Source organism: Ascaphus truei, chromosome 21, assembly GCF_040206685.1.
Source record: "Ascaphus truei isolate aAscTru1 chromosome 21, aAscTru1.hap1, whole genome shotgun sequence".
Lineage (NCBI taxonomy): Eukaryota > Metazoa > Chordata > Amphibia > Anura > Ascaphidae > Ascaphus > Ascaphus truei.
The window spans coordinates 11,852,983-11,872,839 of NC_134503.1; the positions used below are offsets into that span (position 1 = coordinate 11,852,983).

General features: G+C 41.2%; 1 protein-coding gene across 10 annotated transcripts in view; it reads left to right on the forward strand.

The window, feature by feature from the left end:
• DAB2IP (DAB2 interacting protein) overlaps positions 1 to 19,857 on the forward strand; it is a 613,541-nt gene that overhangs the window by 570,142 nt on the left and 23,542 nt on the right. For 9 of the 10 annotated variants that reach the window (XM_075578968.1, XM_075578971.1, XM_075578972.1 and 6 more), the window contains 5 exons: positions 3,266 to 3,410; positions 9,909 to 10,145; positions 11,193 to 11,394; positions 15,976 to 16,154; positions 17,168 to 18,038. In XM_075578968.1, coding sequence (XP_075435083.1) covers positions 3,266 to 3,410; positions 9,909 to 10,145; positions 11,193 to 11,394; positions 15,976 to 16,154; positions 17,168 to 18,038 — 1,634 coding nt within the window. The remainder of the gene's footprint in view (positions 1 to 3,265; positions 3,411 to 9,908; positions 10,146 to 11,192; positions 11,395 to 15,975; positions 16,155 to 17,167; positions 18,039 to 19,857) is intronic. The other variant, XM_075578970.1, reaches the window with a different exon arrangement.

A 19,857-nucleotide genomic window follows, 5' to 3' on the forward strand; every position in this document is an offset into this window, starting at 1 on the left:
GACTGCCCCACACCTCTGGAATGCCCTTCCCCTCAATACCCGAGTAGCACCCGCTCTATCCACCTTTAAGACCAAATTCAAAACACACCTGCATATGAGTAGCTGTGAGTGATAGTTTTACACCTCATACATAAAATTTGGCCCCTTGCAGACGCATTTACCAGAACACCCTCCTACTGTCTCTATTCGTCCTTTCTACCAACCAATTAGATTGTAAGCTCTTCGGAGCAGGGACTCCTTTTCCAAAATGTTACTGTTATGGCTGAAGCACTTCTCCCCTTTGTGTCATTTATGTTATTTATATGATTGTCACGTGTATTACTGCTGTGAAGCGCTATGTGCATTAATGGCGCTATATAAATACATACATACATACATACATACATGCCTGCCACACTCGAATGTAGACATTGTGAATTCCAATATGGGATAATCATATTTGCCACAATTACTAGGATGATCACTTGTGTTTCTATCACACTCCTGGGGCAGTGGAACAAATAAATAATGCTCACAGTCTCAGTGAGAATTTTCAGAATTAATATTCCGGTTACAAGGAAATCTCAAAGTTGCCACTAAAAGTTGTAAGTGGCATCGTAAATAGTGAATGTGACTGGGATTGTTATCTATGGGGATTTGTTTCAAGATCCAGTAAGTGGTTATTAAAGATGTGCAACGCTTTCGCACGTAAATAGTCGCGAATCAGCCCGCGCTCGAGCCGAAGGCATGGTCAGAACTCGCTGCGCATTTTGATTAATGATGCGGACTCCTAGTGGCTGAAAATAGGGGTGTGAGGGGGTTTGCTGGGGAGGAGAGGGCTCGTCTCCAGCACTAGCTCTGTTACACACTCTGGGTGGCAGTTAGCAACATTAAACGAAATGAAAATTCTGGCGGATCATTTGCAAATTCTGACTGAGCTGTGATTCGTTGGTGAAGCAGGCAAAGAAGGGAGGGGCAGTCAAGTTGTTCCTGTCTTCCATGTAGTAGACACACAGATACCCATGATAATTCTTCCTAGTATTGTACAGGTTATTAAGAATTTTAATCAGTGTTAGGACCTGTGAATTATGGTCATGCCTTGGAGGGGCTCACAGGCTTACAATGCTTTGGCCAAAGTGTTAAACTAAATGACCCTTTTATTCAAGAGATATATAGGTATTTCACTGTGTATTTTTGCCTTTTGATGTAGCACTGGGCTCTGTCTGTGTTTTGTTCCATGTAGTAGCAAAGGAGGGAGTAGGTGGTATGATACCTTTTACAGGTCACCCGATGAAGGACCACGAGAGGCTGGAAAGCTTGTAACATATCAACTCCCTCTCCCTGCTTTGTTACTACATTGGTGAAGCAGCAAATTGATGGTGGAAATGTGCGATTTAAAAGTACAGTTCGCCAGCCAGCTATTTTGGTATTTAAAAAAAAAAAAAAGCACTTTGGTAAGTTTTGCTCATTTTTAGTGGTTAACGGGTAAGGCAAAGAGGAAGACAGCTTGGTTACAGGTAAAAAGATGGGTCATCTCACATGGTTCCAGTTGGTATTGAATAATTATTCAGACTTCGGTTTTTAATTCACAGGTGCCATTTGCACAGAGAGAGGACTCGTGGGTAAATAGCAAGAGAAGTATAACAAAGCAGGGAAGGAAGGAGAACTAGACTGGCATAAGAGCAGCTTCACTGCTTGCAAAGATATTATCTTGTATGCTACGCCTGCCAGTGTTTACAGGACAGGACTTGGAATGTACAATTACGGGTGTTGCGCTCTTATCGGCTTTTTACACTTCATTAGCAGATCTGTAATTACGAACTCATTTTCCAGTCTGGTGGACTTGTGCCTTTGAAATCTTCCTTTCTGTGCAGAACCCTCTGTGCCCAGAAGGAATGCTTTCATTCCCCGCACACACTCTGTATGAAACAGTCCCCCGTTTGCTGCTGCTTTCACAGCGCTTCTGAGGAATACGTGATCCCAGCCATAAACCGGTGCGATGTTCATGACCATCAAGGATAAAAAAAAATCACTGTGTAGTTTCCACTTCTAAAAAAAAAATGCTACTTTGTTACCCAAGCTGCTATAATGAGTGGTGATGCATTGCTGTCAGGGTAGCAAAGGTAACTCTGCTGTATTCAGTTGGCTAATGGCAACCATTAAATATCTTGACTTCTCTACTTTGTAATTGTGGAGGTGATTGTCAGGTCTCCAACTGCCCATGAAATGTCTGTAAATATAACGTATAACCTCTGCTCATGTAACATAACCTTGTATTGTCAGCATAACTCTACGCCCAGCACATACTTGAAAACGAGCGGTAACTCAACGTATTCCTTCCTGGTAACACATGTTATAAATAAATAAACGCTGTAACACGTCTACCGCTATTGCCCTATTGCAGAGCTCTTCAACTAGCTTTCCCAAATAACCAGATACAAATGATAAAACAAAATAGGCCGCAAGAGTATTATAATGTCATTTTGGACATATTTAAAAACGTAAGATGTTATACATTAAAAAAAAAAAATGACAATAATAATTACAAGCATTTATAACACCTGTCGCATATATATATATATATATATATATATATATATATATATACATACACACACTGTACAGTGGTCGACAAATCACCAAAAAATCTACTCGCCACCTAGTACCAAACGTGTGCTGCTTGGGCCAATAGGAGCTCGCCATGATGTTAAATCCACTCGCCCGGGGCATGCAAATGTATAGGTTTGTCGAACACTGCGTGTGTGTGTATATATATATATATATATATATATATATATATATATATATATATATATATATATATATATATATATATATAGCACAAAATAGCCGTGTTAGTCCAGTTGCGATAGTGCAGAATAAATGAAGAACTCATTTATTATATTATAACCTTGGCTTATATATATTATAACCTTGGCTTACAAGTAAATTCTAGTGTCAAAAACTGCACTTGGGTGAATGAGCAACTACAATAAAATGAATGAAGCACCATCCTTTGGTCGCACCAAGGTTCGGCTCTATTGGGTAATCACAAAATAATGGCAATAAACATTGACCAGTAACTCCATAGCAAATTTGTGTAACAAACTGTAACAATGTTATTTCATACGGAACACAGAATGAACTCTTAATAGTCAGACGTAGGGTTATTTGCAACGTACAATTTGATATCTGTGTGCTGTTCTTGTTCATCTACCATTCAACATTGCCGCTTCTTTCCGTTTGTCTTTGCGCTGCATAACACCTTTGCTACTTCCTCTCGCAGGCGAGTTTATCAAGGCGCTGTATGAGTCAGATGAAAACTGTGAGGTGGATCCGAGCAAGTGTTCGACATCAGACCTTCTTGAACATCAAAGCAACCTGAAGATGTGCTGTGAATTGGCTTTTTGCAAAATCATCAACTCCTATTGGTCAGTATACAGGCGCTCCTCTATCCTTGGCATTAGCGACTAGTATTTGTAATCCATGCGTGAGCTGGACTGCGATGCCTTTTACTTCATATAAACACTTTCCTGTAGGAGGCATAGTTTGTTATACAGCAGGGCCCCGCTTCTCGGCGATACGCTGATACGGCGGCACCAAGAAGGGGGCCGCCATGTTGAATTTAAAATCGTGCATGTGCAGAAGGGGCGGGTGCGCCCGGCACATGCGCAGACCGCCGGTTGCGTGCGCAGACCTCCAGTTGCGCGCGCAGACTGCAGGTCGCACATGTGCAGAACGGCGAAAATGCAGGTTTGCGCATGCGCAGCACTGAAAATTGCCGGATCCGCTTTCCGGCGATTTTCACTATACGGCGGGCCTCTGGAACGGAACCCGCCGTATAACCGGGGCCCTGCTGTATACAGTAAGCATCTTAATAGCAAGACAAATCAAATACAGACAGTAGAACTAGGCTATGGTGGCCTAACTTTGTTCTGCAATAGATTGCAAATTGTTTCTTGATGAACCCCCTGTATTTTCTGTGCAATTTCTCCATGGAGCATTTAAAGAAGTACAAAGCGTGGAAGAGATCAGGGGGGCTCAACTCCAGTCCTCAAGACCCCGCACCAGTTCAGGTTTTAAGTATATCCCAGCTTCAGCACAGGTGGCTCAATCAGTGGCTCAGTCAAAGCCTGAGCCACTGATTGAGCCACCTGTGCTGAAGCTGGGATATCTTTAACCTGACCTGTTTGGGGCTGGAGTTGAGCACCCCTGGAATAGAGCATGTGTCATTCAGCTCAAGGTATGTTTGTAGGACGTATCCAGTCCATTAGAACTACCACCCTAGGCTATAAACAGTAGCTGACATGTTTCTAGAAGCAGGTTTTTTTTTCAATTTCAACTTTTAATTCCAAAAAGCACCTGAAGCAAATGTAACCGAATTGTAAAATAACAGAGAGGGGGGAGGGGGGAATCAGGCATTGTGAGTCATTTAATAAAAATAGTGGCTGGGTGATTCTGCAGGAGGAGAATGTTGAAATCAATTGTTATCAACTTTGCTTTGTTCTTTACCACTGTAACATAGCAACAGAAATGCCCATATATGTATGCATATCTTTATTTTTATATAGTGCCATTCATGTATTCAGCGCTTCACAGCAGTAACACACGCGACATAATAATGTCGCACATAACCGGAATAAGCGCTTCACACATAAAAGTAACATTAGGAAAAGGAGTCCCGTGTATAGTTACAGTACAATCTAACTATATACAGGTTTGCAAACTTAAATATATACTTTTCCTTCTTTGTTGTAGCTTATTATTGCAACGTATCCCTAAGAAAACAAATGGTGTCCACACCATTAAAAAATAAAACATGACAAATTAAACTAGTATAAAGGTACATTGGCGAGGCTCCTACAAGAACCCCGGATGTACACATTATAAAAAGCGAGTGATACCAGGCAACAGTCAAAGGTATTAAAAAACACACAAAAAAAAAAGTTTCATTTGGACACAAGGCATCTGCCCCGAAGACGAGCAGAGCCTCACTTAAACCCCCTCAAATCAGGTCAATAGAATACTTAGCTCTCCATGTTGTTCCAAGAGCAAGGTGGGTGGGGTGTGGGACATGCAGGCTACTATCCCAGTGTCGGCATCCGTCCTTAACGTTTCGGGACGAGCGACCCTTCTTCAGACCTGAACAGAACCCGACAGGTTTCGTCTTTCTTAAAGTGAAGCCTTGCTGGTTTTCTATAACTGATGGACGGACCAAAAACTTTTCGGTCTGGTACCTCTATCTTTCTGTATTGCAACGTCTACCCGGAAATATCTGTATTATGCATATTCTGCTGGTTTTCTCTCTGCTTCTGGTATTTTCTACCGTCCTCAGCCATAGAAGTATTGTGTACCATGCTGTGTACTGACAGTAGATACTTGTAGCCTAGTTTGAGAGCCCCTGGTTCAAGTAAATAATGGAGATTTAGCAGTCGGTTAATATGAGACAATTGGTGCAGCAAAATGTAGATGCTTGGGAAATAACTGCAACTTCAGCAAACTAGATCATCTTGCATAGGATTATTCTACATTATAAGAAAACCGAGACCAATTATTGTCATTAAATGTAGCCAGTTGATGATGTGGCGCTTATTAAAGTTCCACTTTAGGAATTTTATGGCCTATAAATTGTCCTTTTAAGGTGACCAAAAAGTTGCAACATATCCAAAAGCCCAAAGAAACAGCTTTGCTTTGAGATTCCCATAATCGTTATCACCAAGCAATGATGTTTCTGGTAATTGGTAGTTTTGGGCAGAATGCAGGCAGAAAAGCTATTTTATTGAATGCTCTATTTTGGGGACCCCTTAACAGTCATATATTTCACAATAACTGGAATGGCCATCGTTACAGCACAATTTAGACATCTGGAATGTTTCAAAACACACACACACAGCAGTGCTCTGTGTGCTGGAGCCCATTACAAGGGAGCTGTGTAATGAATTATGAACCAGTGTTATCACACAAAGAGACACTAACAGAATTCCATCCTTCATTATACAATTATATTCTCATGGTTTAATGTGTCTCCATCCTGCTTTATGGATTGAGGCCGCACATGTGAGAAATAGGAATGCATTTTTGTCATGTGCATCAGAAAATTATTCCATGAAACAAAAAATATCTAGGGAACCTAAATGATCTTTTCTCTCTGAAAGGCGTTATAATCCCCCCGATCTAGAGCTGTCATTTTCTTGTTTTGTTTTAATAGATATTTTGGTACAAGATCATTTTCCACCCTCAGCAAAAAGGGTGAACTGGGATACAACAATATGGCTCTTATGGGAAAATGAACTACCTCCAGGTCTCATTAACCCTATGTATCCCACTGTGACGTAAAACAGGAAATAGTCCTGTGACCGATTCTACTTTTAATCTGTAAAATAAAAATACATGCATTTTTTTAATAAGTACGCCTTTATAAATACAAAAAAATAATAATGAAAAGAACAAGTAAAAAAATTAAAAAGCCCAATTTTTCATCGAGACCACATTACCCAGTTATGTGTTCTATGGGGTTCCAGCACTGAAGTGGCTGTAAGTATCCTCATCAGTCAGACCATCTAGAAATGGTTTAGCTTGGTCTCTATTTATAAATCTCATCCAAATGTATATTTCCATGGAAACCCAGCACTGCAATGTAATAAGTAAACGCATGACTGGCTTTAGCATCTATTTATCATACTTTATATGAGACAGAGTAGCATTTAACTAGAAATGGGTCAATTAAAAAAAAAATATCAGATTTCACAAAGTAATAAAGCCGGGAAGAAAACCTGTTTTTTTTTTTAGCTCTCTACCTGTATGTAATGTTCTCTTATTTCAAAGCACGCACAATGTTTACTTTGAGACGGCAAAGCTCAACCCAAGCAATTCCACAGAAGGTACGCGGAAGGGTAAAAACACTGCTCGACAGTCAGCTGTGCAAAGCCGCAGGGAGCCTTTGATAGAACATAGCTGTACGAACACGCCCCATTGTGAGAGTCGCACAAAGGGGCAGCTAGCCAGGTGAACCAATAGAGAGAATAGCGCAGAATAGAAATGTGGTCTGTTTACATTGACCTTACCTGTATGGTGTTTGCGCACAGACACTGTGCTCATACAGTTGTTTTTCCAGCTGCACCATGACTTATTAGAGCTCACAAATGTTCTGAAGTTTCCCCAAGAAAGAGTTGTGAGGGTGTTTCTGCCAATGCCAGCCTACACTCTGATATAAATATATAGGAGCAATATATATCATGTGTGCCGGTTATATCACATGCCGACGTCTTCGATCACAGACGGAGAACGTTTTGAATGGTGAGTCCAACGTTAAACTTACCTGGAGGTTTATCAGCGGTTGGTTAAACTCGTTTTTGAGTGGGGTGGTGGCTCCTGTATTTCATCTGTTATGCTATTAATCCTTAATACATGTGTAATATGGATAAGTAGAATACAATTTGAACCCAGTTTCAGCACCCTCCTACCTCTCTCACTCACTTCTGTGTCCAGGACCGAGAAGAATTTCGGTGAGAGCGCTGGTGTGCCACCTCAATACTGTAGTGTGCAACAGGTACACTATTACTGGCGAAAATGGTCACTGGTCTCTGCTTATAGCTGTAGCCCATACCAACTATGGTATTGATTTTACGCCTCTCAGTTTAATAGTGTATATTTTATACAGCATGGGGTATGTTTAGTGCGATGCACACGTTTTGGGCTGTCTTGCAGTGTGAGGGGGTTTGAATGACTAATTGTAGGGATCATTATTTGTACTGAATTAAACATTGCATTGGGGACAACCTTAGATGGCTTGTTTGTTATTCCCTTCCAAAACTCTGTGCAATGCAAACTTAATACAATTCAGACAATAACTTTCCACTTACCAGCATCTCAAAGTACTCCTGAGACAAGATGCACATTACTAGGCTATAATCTCCCAATCAGTGTCCATTCTCAGTCTACTCTAGAAGCTTGAAAGGCTCAATAAGCTTGGCTGAGATGTGAAGCTAGTTATACAGTTGTCAAAGACAGATGTCTTAAGCAGCCACGGCACAGCTGGAGACTTTGCTTTATGTAATAATAATTATAACTTTTTCAGGGCCAAAGAGGCCAGTAATGCAGTGCCCTGGAGCTCTGAAATGGTTAATAACATAAATAGCCGGGGTTATACACAGCACTTTATATAGTTGACACAGGCACCAATAATACGAATACCTTTCAAAGTCTTCAAGAAATGACTGAAATCACTTGCTTACACTTATATGGATATAGGCCACACATCTACCAAATGGTGAGGATAAATGGTGATGCAGATTATTGGTTTTGCCAGATCACCGCACGCGGTTTCACATTTTTAGAAAGTAGCGAGACTTTTTCATGAAAAAATAATCTCTTCCTTTCATTTTTAGAGCATTCCTTTTTACATCTCTTCTGTAGAGTCCTGTAAACAGTGTAGGACAAGGGTGGCCAACTCCAGTCCTCAAGGGCCACCAACAGGTCAGGTTTTAAGGATATCCCTGCTTCAGGACAGGTGACTGGATCCATGGCTCAGTCAACGACTGAAGCAGGGATACCTTAAACCCTGATCTGTTGGTGGCCCTTCAGGACTGGAGTTGGCCACTCGTGGTTCGGGCCATGAATCAAGCCAATATTTTTTAGTGACATGCAGTGTGTGTAAGAAATCCTGTTTAGTTCTATTAATTATATTGTAATATTTATGAATCCATTATGAAGACAAAATGTCAAAGTATGCAGTATATTGTCTGATGGTTCTTTATTTACATTACTATTATATATGTTGAATATTCTTAATTGGTATATTCTGATTATATATTCCGTTACATTAGAGAGTTATAATGAGGGTGCAGCTGCCCTGAGGTCTCTATAGAGACACCCTGTTTAGGTTGACACTTGAGTGATTATTGACAACTTTGGTTTAACTGAAGCAAATCGTAAGGGGCTATGACGGAAGCTCTTGAGAACTTTCCAGTACATATGCCATATTAGGTTATTCTATGTATGGAGGTGTGGGCAGTTCAGATGACTGAAGGACCTAATCTGGGAATACAATTATATAGTTCTATAGTTATATACAGTAGTAAATTGCTCCATTGTGAGTAGGACATTTATAGCCCCCCTATATTACACTTTTAATTATTGTATTTGCATTATTGCACTATGTGATTTTTTCTTTTACATGGCTTTCACCCCCGCTCCCCTACGTTCTGGAGAAAATAAAATTATATAGCAAGAGCAGACTCAAGGGGTATTATCTGGATAAATATGTAGCAGGATAGCTGAAGTGAGCGAGAGGAGAGGCACAAAAGGAAAGATTTCACCAAGATGTGAGAACGGGAATAGAGGGATAACATGAAGATTAAGGAAAGAAGTGTTATCATGATATTAAGATCAAATATAAGGATCCAACTCAGAAACAGAAAACAATGCAACCATTTTTAAGAATACCATAACTTATTTGGAACGTCACCGCCATTTTGTATTATTTTTATGTGAGTATTTATCTTCAAAATAAACGTTTCTTTTTATGTGATGAACCAAAATTACTGAGGTCTGTTATGCTGGGGTAATTATGAAAGAGACGTGAAGGACATTTTACAGTGTGCATACAGTATCTATTCCTTTACTCATGAAATGTAAGAAACTTGTAAACCGATATGACTATAAAGTGTTCATTAAATGTATGAAATGCAATACACATCAGCTTAGACTTCTGTTGATGCCGTAAAAGGGTCAACAAGACAACAGGATATGCCATAATTGATCCATTCCATCACCACATGTTGTTTCATACAGCGACTCCCATACTGGTTAAGAGAAGCGAGATGGGCAAGATTGGTGTATGTACTAAGGAAGTTGATGTACCACATGCAGACTTTCTGGTACTGGAGTTTGATACACAGATCTCTTTGTTTTTCTTATCATCGTTACAGCGTTTTCCCACGGGAGCTCAAGGAGGTTTTTGCTTCATGGAGACAAGAGTGCAGCAGCCGCGGACGCCCAGATATCAGCGAAAGACTCATCAGCGCTTCCTTGTTTCTCCGCTTCCTGTGCCCAGCCATCATGTCGCCCTCACTCTTCAACCTGCTCCAGGAATACCCAGATGACCGGACCGCGCGCACTTTGACCTTGATTGCCAAGGTCACGCAGAACCTGGCCAACTTTGCAAAGTGAGTGTCTCTTCATGGGGACGTGGGACGTCTTGGTGTTGGCATGCTGCACCTTCAGCCATATTTAATTCTGTGCTCGTTCTGTCTCACTTGTTTGTCTGTATCAGGTGCAGCTGAGCAACACAGTGGAAATACAGTTAATGGAACGGGTTCTGTTCACACATTTCTCCCCCCCCCCCACCTTTTTTTGAATGTGTATATTATAATATAAAATAATATCAAGTTTAAGGCCTGCCCCAGCTTCCCACCTTAGTAGGTCTGAGTTAAGATGATGTTATGATGAAGCCAGTATAACCAGCCTCACACAGATGAGACCCAAAAGGTCAAAACTAGCTGTCTGTGAGTAGGTTTACTGTCTCTGCACTTTTTAAACCCAGGCCGTGCTGAAAAGCTGTGTAATGCGGCAGGCATACGTTTATAGGGGTCCGTGTTAAAATGGATAAGAAGTCAAGTGTGACACTGTGTGCTCGTTTGCATGTCATTACCCAGAATCCCTGGCTGCCGTGGAAGCACTGTATGCCAAGAGATAATGGGGAAAGACAGGGTGGCAGACCTGTGTGAGAAATGTGAATGTGCTCACAAATGGTATTTCTATTTGCTGGAGGAAGTTAATATAAGATTTATATTCACTGACTGCAATTCTGAATGAACAGGTAGAAACAATACTGAAACTGGATAAGATTTGCCATAATGTGTTCCTCGCAAAGCACAGATAGGCCCATGTACTGCTTTTGATAGCTTGATGAATAAATGCTGCAATGCACTGTACACCCCTGTAAGACTGAATTGTACTTGTAGCATTTAGTGCATTCTATGGACTATAGTAACTGGAATTGTAACTATATTGTGCTGAAAGTACTGTTTCACTAGTGTCAATTCAAAGTATTCCTGGGCCATGTTTGCAGATGTTACTGCACATTTATTTGACATGAACTCCAGCAACCTGAAAGAGAATACCCACAAATATCACACAGCCCAACAAAATGCTCTACAGTTACTGCCAGTTACGCCTCTGCAGGATGATTGAGATTTGTATCGTTTGTACAGGTTTGGCAGTAAGGAGGAGTACATGTCATTCATGAATCAGTTCTTGGAGCACGAATGGACCAATATGCAGCGATTCCTGTTGGAGATCTCTAATCCTGAAACCATTTCTAATACTGCTGGTTTTGAAGGTTACATTGATCTGGGCCGAGAACTATCAACACTGCACTCTCTACTGTGGGAAGTCATCGCTCTGCTGGACCAGGTATGTCAAATAACAACAGAGGGAGTAGTTAGTGTGTTGCCGTTTATTGGATCAGATCCGTTTATTGGATCAGATAGTTGATATGTTACATGGTTTGGATTCTCTCGGGGTTCTTCATCAGGTGTGGCAGAAATACAGATGGAAGAAAGAACAGCTGAGGCTGAGGTTACAAGCTGCATTAAACTTGGGGAATAGTGTAGAGTAGGGCCACGTTTCTCGGCGATCCACCAATACGGCGGTACTGCGAAGGGGGGCTGCCGAGTCTGCGCATGCGCAGAAGGGGGGACGCTGAGCACGCGCATGGGCAGCGTAGGAGGGACACTCTGGGACAGCGTAGGAGGTAAGAGACGGCAAATCGCTGGTGGACATAGCAAATGCTATGTTCTGCTATTCGGCAGCGGCCTGGAACGGAACCCACCATATGAGTGGGACCCTACTGTATTTACAATTTTATTTTAATAAACCAGGACAGTAAAAGCACAATACAATGTAGAATATCACTTTGATACAAATTAATGACTGTAGAAAAGTGTTTTATCTTTTTTATCATTTTTTTTTTAAAGTCTACATTTAGCCTATAACAGTAATAATCCCCTCAGAACATTAGTGACCAATAATGACCTGGCTGGGTTACCTCGGATTCGCCTTGGGCCTTCAACTCTTCCAACCAGGGCATTATCGGCCAGTAATGCCCTGTTCTTTGAGGGATTATTACTTAAATATTTTCCCATTTCTGTCTTGTTACTTAACAAGATACAGAGTTCTTCAAGGGTTAAACTGAATATTGTATATTAACGGGTTCAGTTGTCACTAACATTGTGTTGTTTCCTTTTCTGTCTAGGTTGGTTGCCACCACAGTGATTGAGAGAGATGGAGGATATTCAGAAAAATCCTTATTTAGCATCTGAGAGCACTAGATGTATGAATGAACTTATGCATTGACTGAAATCAGGTGTCAGTTTGATTTATTTTCCTCATTACCATGTGCTACAGGGATATGGTATTGTATCCAATTGGTGATATTTAGTATCTGAACTTAGTAGTGTAGTTATATGTTCAAGAGTATTGTTACATTGTATTGTCCCTAAGGCTTCTTTTCCCTGTTATTTCCCCTGAATTGATAGCTGTAATTGTAATGAAAAGAGATGAGACAGTGTAGATCTAAAGAGACTCCAGATCTAAAGTAACTCTGATTAATCAGTTTCCTGGGTTGGTTTCCAGGATGTTAACCAATTAATTAGCTTAAGACAAAGTTGTAAGACGCCGAGGTCCCTGCCGGAGACCTCAGAATGAGGAAATGTAATATCACTAGTCCTGAGTAGCAGTCACTTCATATATGGACCAGAAATTAAAATCATAAAACAGCCAGAAGAAGAAAATATGAGTAACAAGTTTTAGACATACTGGTCTTATCTTATCTATTACTCTTTTCAACACACTTTTTTTTCCCCGCTCACCCAAAACACCATAACTCTCTCCATCACTATGGTAGCTGTGAATACAGTGGTAAAATAAACTATAAATATGAAGAGGGAACAGAGACACAATGAACTATGCCGCCGATTGCATGGCCTAATGCCACCGTGCAGATCTGCAGTGCTACTGCAATATTTAACAATTTGGACACCAACCCAGGAAACGGATTGATCAGTTACTCTAGATCAGTGTTTTTCAACCAGAGTTCCTAGGAACCTTGGGTTCCCCAGGCATCCCTAAAGGGTTCCCCGCAATATTCAGGTCATTTGAAAACTCGCAATTAGAGAAGGTTGGGGTTCCTTACAATACATCTGATCTCAGACACGATATGAGGGTTGGTTGGAAACCACTGCTCTAAATCTTGAGTCTTTTTGGATCAACACTGTCTTATACCCCTTCATTACTATTACAGCTATCAATTCAGACAGAATAATAGGGGAAAATAAGCTTTAGGGACAATACACTGTAATAAGCGCTGAGTACACTTTTTGCGCTATATAAACAAAGAAATACAATGTAACCATACTCTTGAACATACAACTACACTACTAAGTTCAGATACTAAATATCACCAATTGGATACAATAACATATCCCTTTAGCACATGGTAATGAGGAAAATAAATCAAACTGACACCTGATTTCAGTCAATGTATACAAGTTTATTCATGCATCTAGTGCTCTCAGATACTAAACCAGGATTCTACTGAATATCCTCCATATCTCTCAATCACTGTGGGGCAACCAACCTAGACAGAAAAGGATGCAACACAATGTTAGTGACAACTAATCCCATTAATATCTAATATTACATTTAACATTTGAAATACCCAGTATCTGGTTAAGTGACGACAGAAATGTGAAAATATTTTGTATTCACCACTGTAAATAGGGCACAATTTTTTTCTGTAATTTAATGCAGTAGGTATGCAAGGTGACCTTTTACTTTAATACACACCTATTAAAAGTTACATTTTAAGGGGGTATCTAATATAACCATCAGAAGATAAAAAATAATCTTTAAGGAGTGCACCAATATTAGCATTTTCTTCCCTCTTACTATAAAAGTGCTTGGAGGTTTAAAACGTAAAAAAAAAAAAAAAAGAGTGATATTCCCACTCAGTTTGTGGCACCAATTTAAACTGCATCCCTATAGGTGGACGTGTCACTTTGCCGTTCCTGTCCATTAGGAGGATTATGGTATCATTCTGTCCGCACTTTGTGCTGTGATGAGCTGCTGTTGGCTGAAGGTTGCAGTCTATCATTACACTTAGTGCAACACCTAGTGGTAAAAGTAGTGGGGCAGCATGTACAGTAGCACTGTCTCAGGGACTCGGTTGGACTATTTTACAGCCAGTATTTTGCATTATTTTCAGAGGGGATATACACGGATAAGGAGAGCTTGTAGAATGTATTTGAAAAACAACTTATAGTACTTTTGAATAATATTGACACAGTATATCACAAGGTATGTTACTGATAAGTGCATTTATGGCTCCTTCTTCAGAAAAAATAACTGCAAACGAAATAAACTCACGGTTGCAGTAGTTGAATCTCTGTACTTTTAAGTAAAAATGCGGAAGCTAACAAGAAAATACAGCTAATGTGGGATGTGGGCGAGTGGGGGTCAGATAGCTGCCATTACGCCTTTCATATTTGATAATACCCATATTTGAACATCACTGTTATTGTTATTATAGAAGCATAGAAAGGAACATAGAAAAGACTCCAACACAATGCCACTCAATGGCCCTTATAACATTCAGAGACGATTTGTTACAATTCTAGATAGTGTAAGGCAGAGTTGGCCAATTCTAGTCCTCAAGTCCTCTTCGACTTAGCCAACCGATTGAGCCACCTGTGCTGAATCAGGAATATCCTGAAAACCTGTTGGTGGCCCTTAAGGACTGGAGTTGGCCACCCCCTGGTGTAAGGTATATTTTGTTTAACACCTTTGCTGCCAGAAGGGGAGGGTGGGGGGTGAGAGGTGAAGAACAAACTATAGAATTGATTATTCAAAACCACCACCCGTGATTATTAATAGAAAAAGTAGTGATAGTATAAAACACGGGGCCCCCGGACCGGCAGAGAGATGTGTCTGTGTCCGTTTTGTGAGAGGGGGTCTTACATTTTCCGGATCGGGCCGCCTCCAGTAGCGTCACGTTGCCATGGTGACCAACGTCAAATGGCACCGCAATGTCATATGACAACGCATTGCCAGGGCAACATGATGTCACACGATGCCGCAACGCTGTCGGTGGAGGGCCACTCGTCAAGATAATTCCCCATAACTTTTTTGCAGTGGGGCCCCACTGGCAGCGTGACGCTTTGAGCCCCGCAAAGCCTAAGGCCGACCCTGCCATAAAGAATAAAAACGGTGCTATTGGACTTTTTCTGTCATTACCTTGGCATTTGAGGATATGTTTAGGCGTCTAGGCACCTTCACTTTGCTGAACTAGTTCTCCAAAGGCGCCAGATCAGAAAACATTTAGGAGTAGAAGGGCCACATGCTTATTGTAATGTCTTTTAGATGCATGCAAAGGCCTACTGTAAACAATACTATATTTAAACATTTTGCCACCATTAATGAGATATGTACCATATATATTTACATTGCCTTCACTTTCACATGAGTTTCGGTATGAAAAACTGCACTGAGCTCCCGAAGCAACTAGTATGGAAATAGCAGGAGCAGAGTCCAATGGCCGCATCAAGGACCTTCACGGGACCCCAGTTGAAGAGCCTTGATGTTGGAATGGGACAATTCCCTGCGGCTGTTTCACCACTGGCCATTTTGCTGCAGGGCTAAGGTTAGAAATGTTGGGGTTTGTGATTAGGGGTGAAACTCCTAAATTGCAGTTATCTGCACAATGGCCCGGAATCCCCTATGGGTCATCTGCAGCGGCCAACTGACCTAGTGCTGGCTAACTTTCCTAGGCCCCCCCCTGATTTATAGTTTTCTCTAGTCCTGCATGACTACACATGTGTGGGACGGGTCTGTACATGTATGGTGCATCAAAGTGCAATGAGGCAGTGTCAGACAATGCAATAAAGGCAGAACTTGGGTTAACTCCTCCGAGTATTGAATTTCTCTTCTTTTCTGTAGGGTACAGTAGCTAAACTTGGACCTCTTCCTCGTATTCTAAGGGATGTAAGCACGGCACTCAGCAGTCCTTCCAGTGTGCAGGGCTCCGTCACAAGTGATCACTCAACCTCTACACCAAATACAAGCAACAGTATTTCTGCTGGGCTTCAGAAGATGGTAATAGAGAATGACTTATCTGGGTAAGAGAAGCAGAAATGCACGTCAATGTCTGGTTAGTTGAAAATAAGCTCTCTCCGGTCTCCCAGTTCCTATTTGTTTCCCCACTACTAATATTATGTTAACCCCTTCAATATTGTAGGTGGCAGCAGTTTGTTGCAGGTGCTGGGTCCTTAATGGGTTTGAAAACAAACAAACAAAAAAAAAAACCCCTGCATTTTATTAAATAGACACCTCCCTTGGGAAATTTGTTTCGTTCTCATTCGCTTAATAAAATGTAATTATACTGATCAAAAGAATGATAAAGTAGGAATGCTAAATGCAGTCTACATTGTATTTAACAATTTAATTAGGAGAAAGGCAGAAAGAACGAGGCGGTTTTGCCTGTCTTTATAATCGCAGCTTTTATCCCTAATTCTGCTCAGCATGTGGTACAACTGTTTAAAAATCTATTTAAATTTCACACGCGCTAGAAAGTCTACGGACAAAACACTGAGAACTGATGAGGTTGCCTGTGGAATGACAATATTTAAACTCCCTTGATTGCATAAAAGTAAATCATTTATTGGACAAAAAAAAAAAATTATAATCAAGAAAGATATTGGAGATTTGCCTCAGAAACCATAAATAACCCGCACAGTGGGTCTTATCGTTATAGATAGTCGTAATAATTGACTCCTATTTTATATGACCCGATTAGTGTGATAAGTTAAATAATTCTTTAAATATGCTGATGACACCTACTTGTCAACTTCATGTCTTTTTATTTGCTACGGCATCTGACTATAGTCATTTTCTACAACAAATAAGAGGCAGTTGATTAGAAATAGGGTTATTGGATAAATAGCCATCATTGAAGAGGGTGTCCTTGAAAATGGAAATACAATGAGGGAGTTGAGCAAAGGAGGTACTGTAGTGCCAGAGTTTTGCATTTTAATCTCCGTTGGGCAGTACCAATTTGTTTAAGTAATGGGTTTTGTTAATGCAGTGTAGCATTTAAAGCTCGTCTCCCTCTGTTTGTTTATTTCCCCCGTAGTCTGATAGATTTCACAAGGTTACCATCTCCAACTGCTGAAAACAAGGACTTATTTTTTGTCACAAGGTCTGCTGGGGTTCAGCCCTCGCCTGCACGAAGTTCCAGCTACTCAGAAGCAAACGAGCCCGATGTGCAGATAACTAATGGCAGTAAGAGTTTGTCAATGGTTGACCTCCAAGACAATCGGGTTTTGGACATTGGCACCAATACTTCAGGTGTCGGGGACCCTTTGAATGACAGTCAGACATCTTTTAGTCAGTTGCAAGCAATATGGACAGCACGAACACCACAGGGTAATATAATGACCATGACAACAACTAGAAGAACGGGACAGACCCCTACAACTCCAAATGCAGACAGCACACCCGGTAGACCACAACTTTTAGCACCTTTATCATTCCAAAACCCTGTGTACCAAATGGCAGCAGGTTTGCCAGTTTCACCACGGGGGTTAGGAGACTCTGGGTCCGAATGTCACAGCTCTCTCAGTTCCCACAGTAACAGCGAGGACTTAGCGGGAAGCAAACATGGCTTTATCAATCCTGGAAGCAGTGAGGATTTCAGCAGGCGCTCTGGGGATATGGGTCGAAGGCAGCTTTCCTTGTCTGAAAAAACTGGTCAACCCACCATGCCACGTCAAAATAGCTCCGGCCCTCAGAGGCGAATAGATCAACCACCACCTCCACCACCAATGACAAGGGGAAGGACACCACCAACGTTACTCAACACGGCACCATACCCAAGACCATCCAGTGGCAGCATGATGTCATCTTCACCAGATTGGCCAGGCAGTGGAGCCCGGATGAGGCAACAGTCTTCGTCCTCTAAGGGTGACAGCCCAGAGATGAAACAAAGGACAGTGCATAAACAGGTTGGTTACAATACATTTAAACAAAGGAGAATACAGAATGTACAAGTGGGTTGGGTAATTCTTATGGCAGAGGTCCACTGGGTTCTTCCTTTCTCTCTGCTGACAATATGCTAAAGAATTAAACATTGTTATGCTCTTTGGACAGTGCTACTGATTGTTGTCTTGGCATGGTGCTTTTCAACTACGTGAAAGTAGTACTCTGCCTTTTAGGAAGCTACTATTTTTTTGTTGGTCTTACTGATTGGAGGTTGAGTTCTGGAATTGAGAGCCCCTCAGCAGCAAAAGAGTTCAACGATACCATAAATTTAGCATACATAAACATGTGAGGTCAAGAATGGGATACAAATAGTGGATTGTTTTTCACTTGCCCGGGTTAGTACAATGTTGTGTTAATAAGGATAATATATGTTTTATATAGCACTGACTGTGTACACAGAGCTGTAGATAGAATTTTGAAAGGACAAGAAGTCCCTGTTCCCAAAAGCTTACGCTCAAATTGTGGTACCTGAGGCCCAGGGAGATGAAGTGACTTGCACAAGCTCACCATAAGAGCTAATTCACACCAGTATCGTCTGCTTTAATAAGCAGCTATCTTATTCTTTGTTTGTCTTGGAGATAACTAGATTTTCTTGTTATTAAACTTTTTATGCACTAAACATGAAGCCACAGGAGCTGAAACTGACGTGTGTACAAATACAGAACGACACAAACTCCGGTCCTGCGAGGTGAAACAAACCAATCCCCCACAAATAAATGCCATGTAATTGAATTCATTTGATTTTCGGTTCATTGTCTTACCACTTAATTGAAAGACAAACTGGAAGAGCATGCTGGATGATAAATCAAACATTCAAGAATAGGAGGACGAGAGAGCATTATTAACTCCACTGCTGTTAAAGACGCATGCATCACATTTTGCAAAGTATTTCAGGCTTCATTGCAAACGGGGGTTAAATAATCTACTACGAAAATTATTTGGATTACAGTTTGCTGGTTGATACAGTAACTATGCAGGGCTCCTGTAATATTTCTTTCATTATTTCAGCTCAGTTGGGTCTTCGTAGCTGAACTGCGTTCATTTCAGCTCGGGGGACCTACTGGTTCCCTAGATACTTACTGGAAAAGGGTTTGCCAGACCCTTCCTGGTTGTTTAAATCACCCACGTAATGTGGGCCAATAGGGAGCCGCAAAGAAGGATGCTGCAGCTTCCTACTGGACCACAGGACACTGGAGATGTAATTGCTCCATTTTGTTCTCCGTAAGTATCTCAAAAACCAGGAGGTTCCTGGAGCTGAAATATAATGCGCTCCAGCGCACCCCTTCTATGTTAAAAAATACAGGGGTGGGGGAGAGGGACTTGTAGGGGGCACTACTCCTTTAAACTCCTACTGTATATAAAATACTTAGAACCTTTGACCCTTAATATTAATGTAACCTGTGCCGTGGCCCATAAAAAGTGCCGGAGTGGAAATTTGTTGTGTGAATTGTTTGGTGAGTCCTTTGAAATGCCTGTTTGGTTTTTCTGCAAATTGGGGTTTAGGTCAAGCAAGGGGTTCTCTACTCCAGTCCCCAAGGGCCACCAGCTGGCAAAGTTTTCAGGATCATCCCTGCTTCAGCACAGGTAGCTCAATCAGTGGCTTTAGCCTCCTGTGCTGAAGCAAGGATATTCTTAAACGTGACCTGTTGGGGTCACGTTGGCCCCCCCTGGGTTAAGCAATTACAGTACTTTTGTTGATTCTTATGACAAGGAACCTAGATTAAATGCCTTTCAATGCACCTAGGTTTCCTTATGGGATGTGTTCCTCATTTACTGATGGCA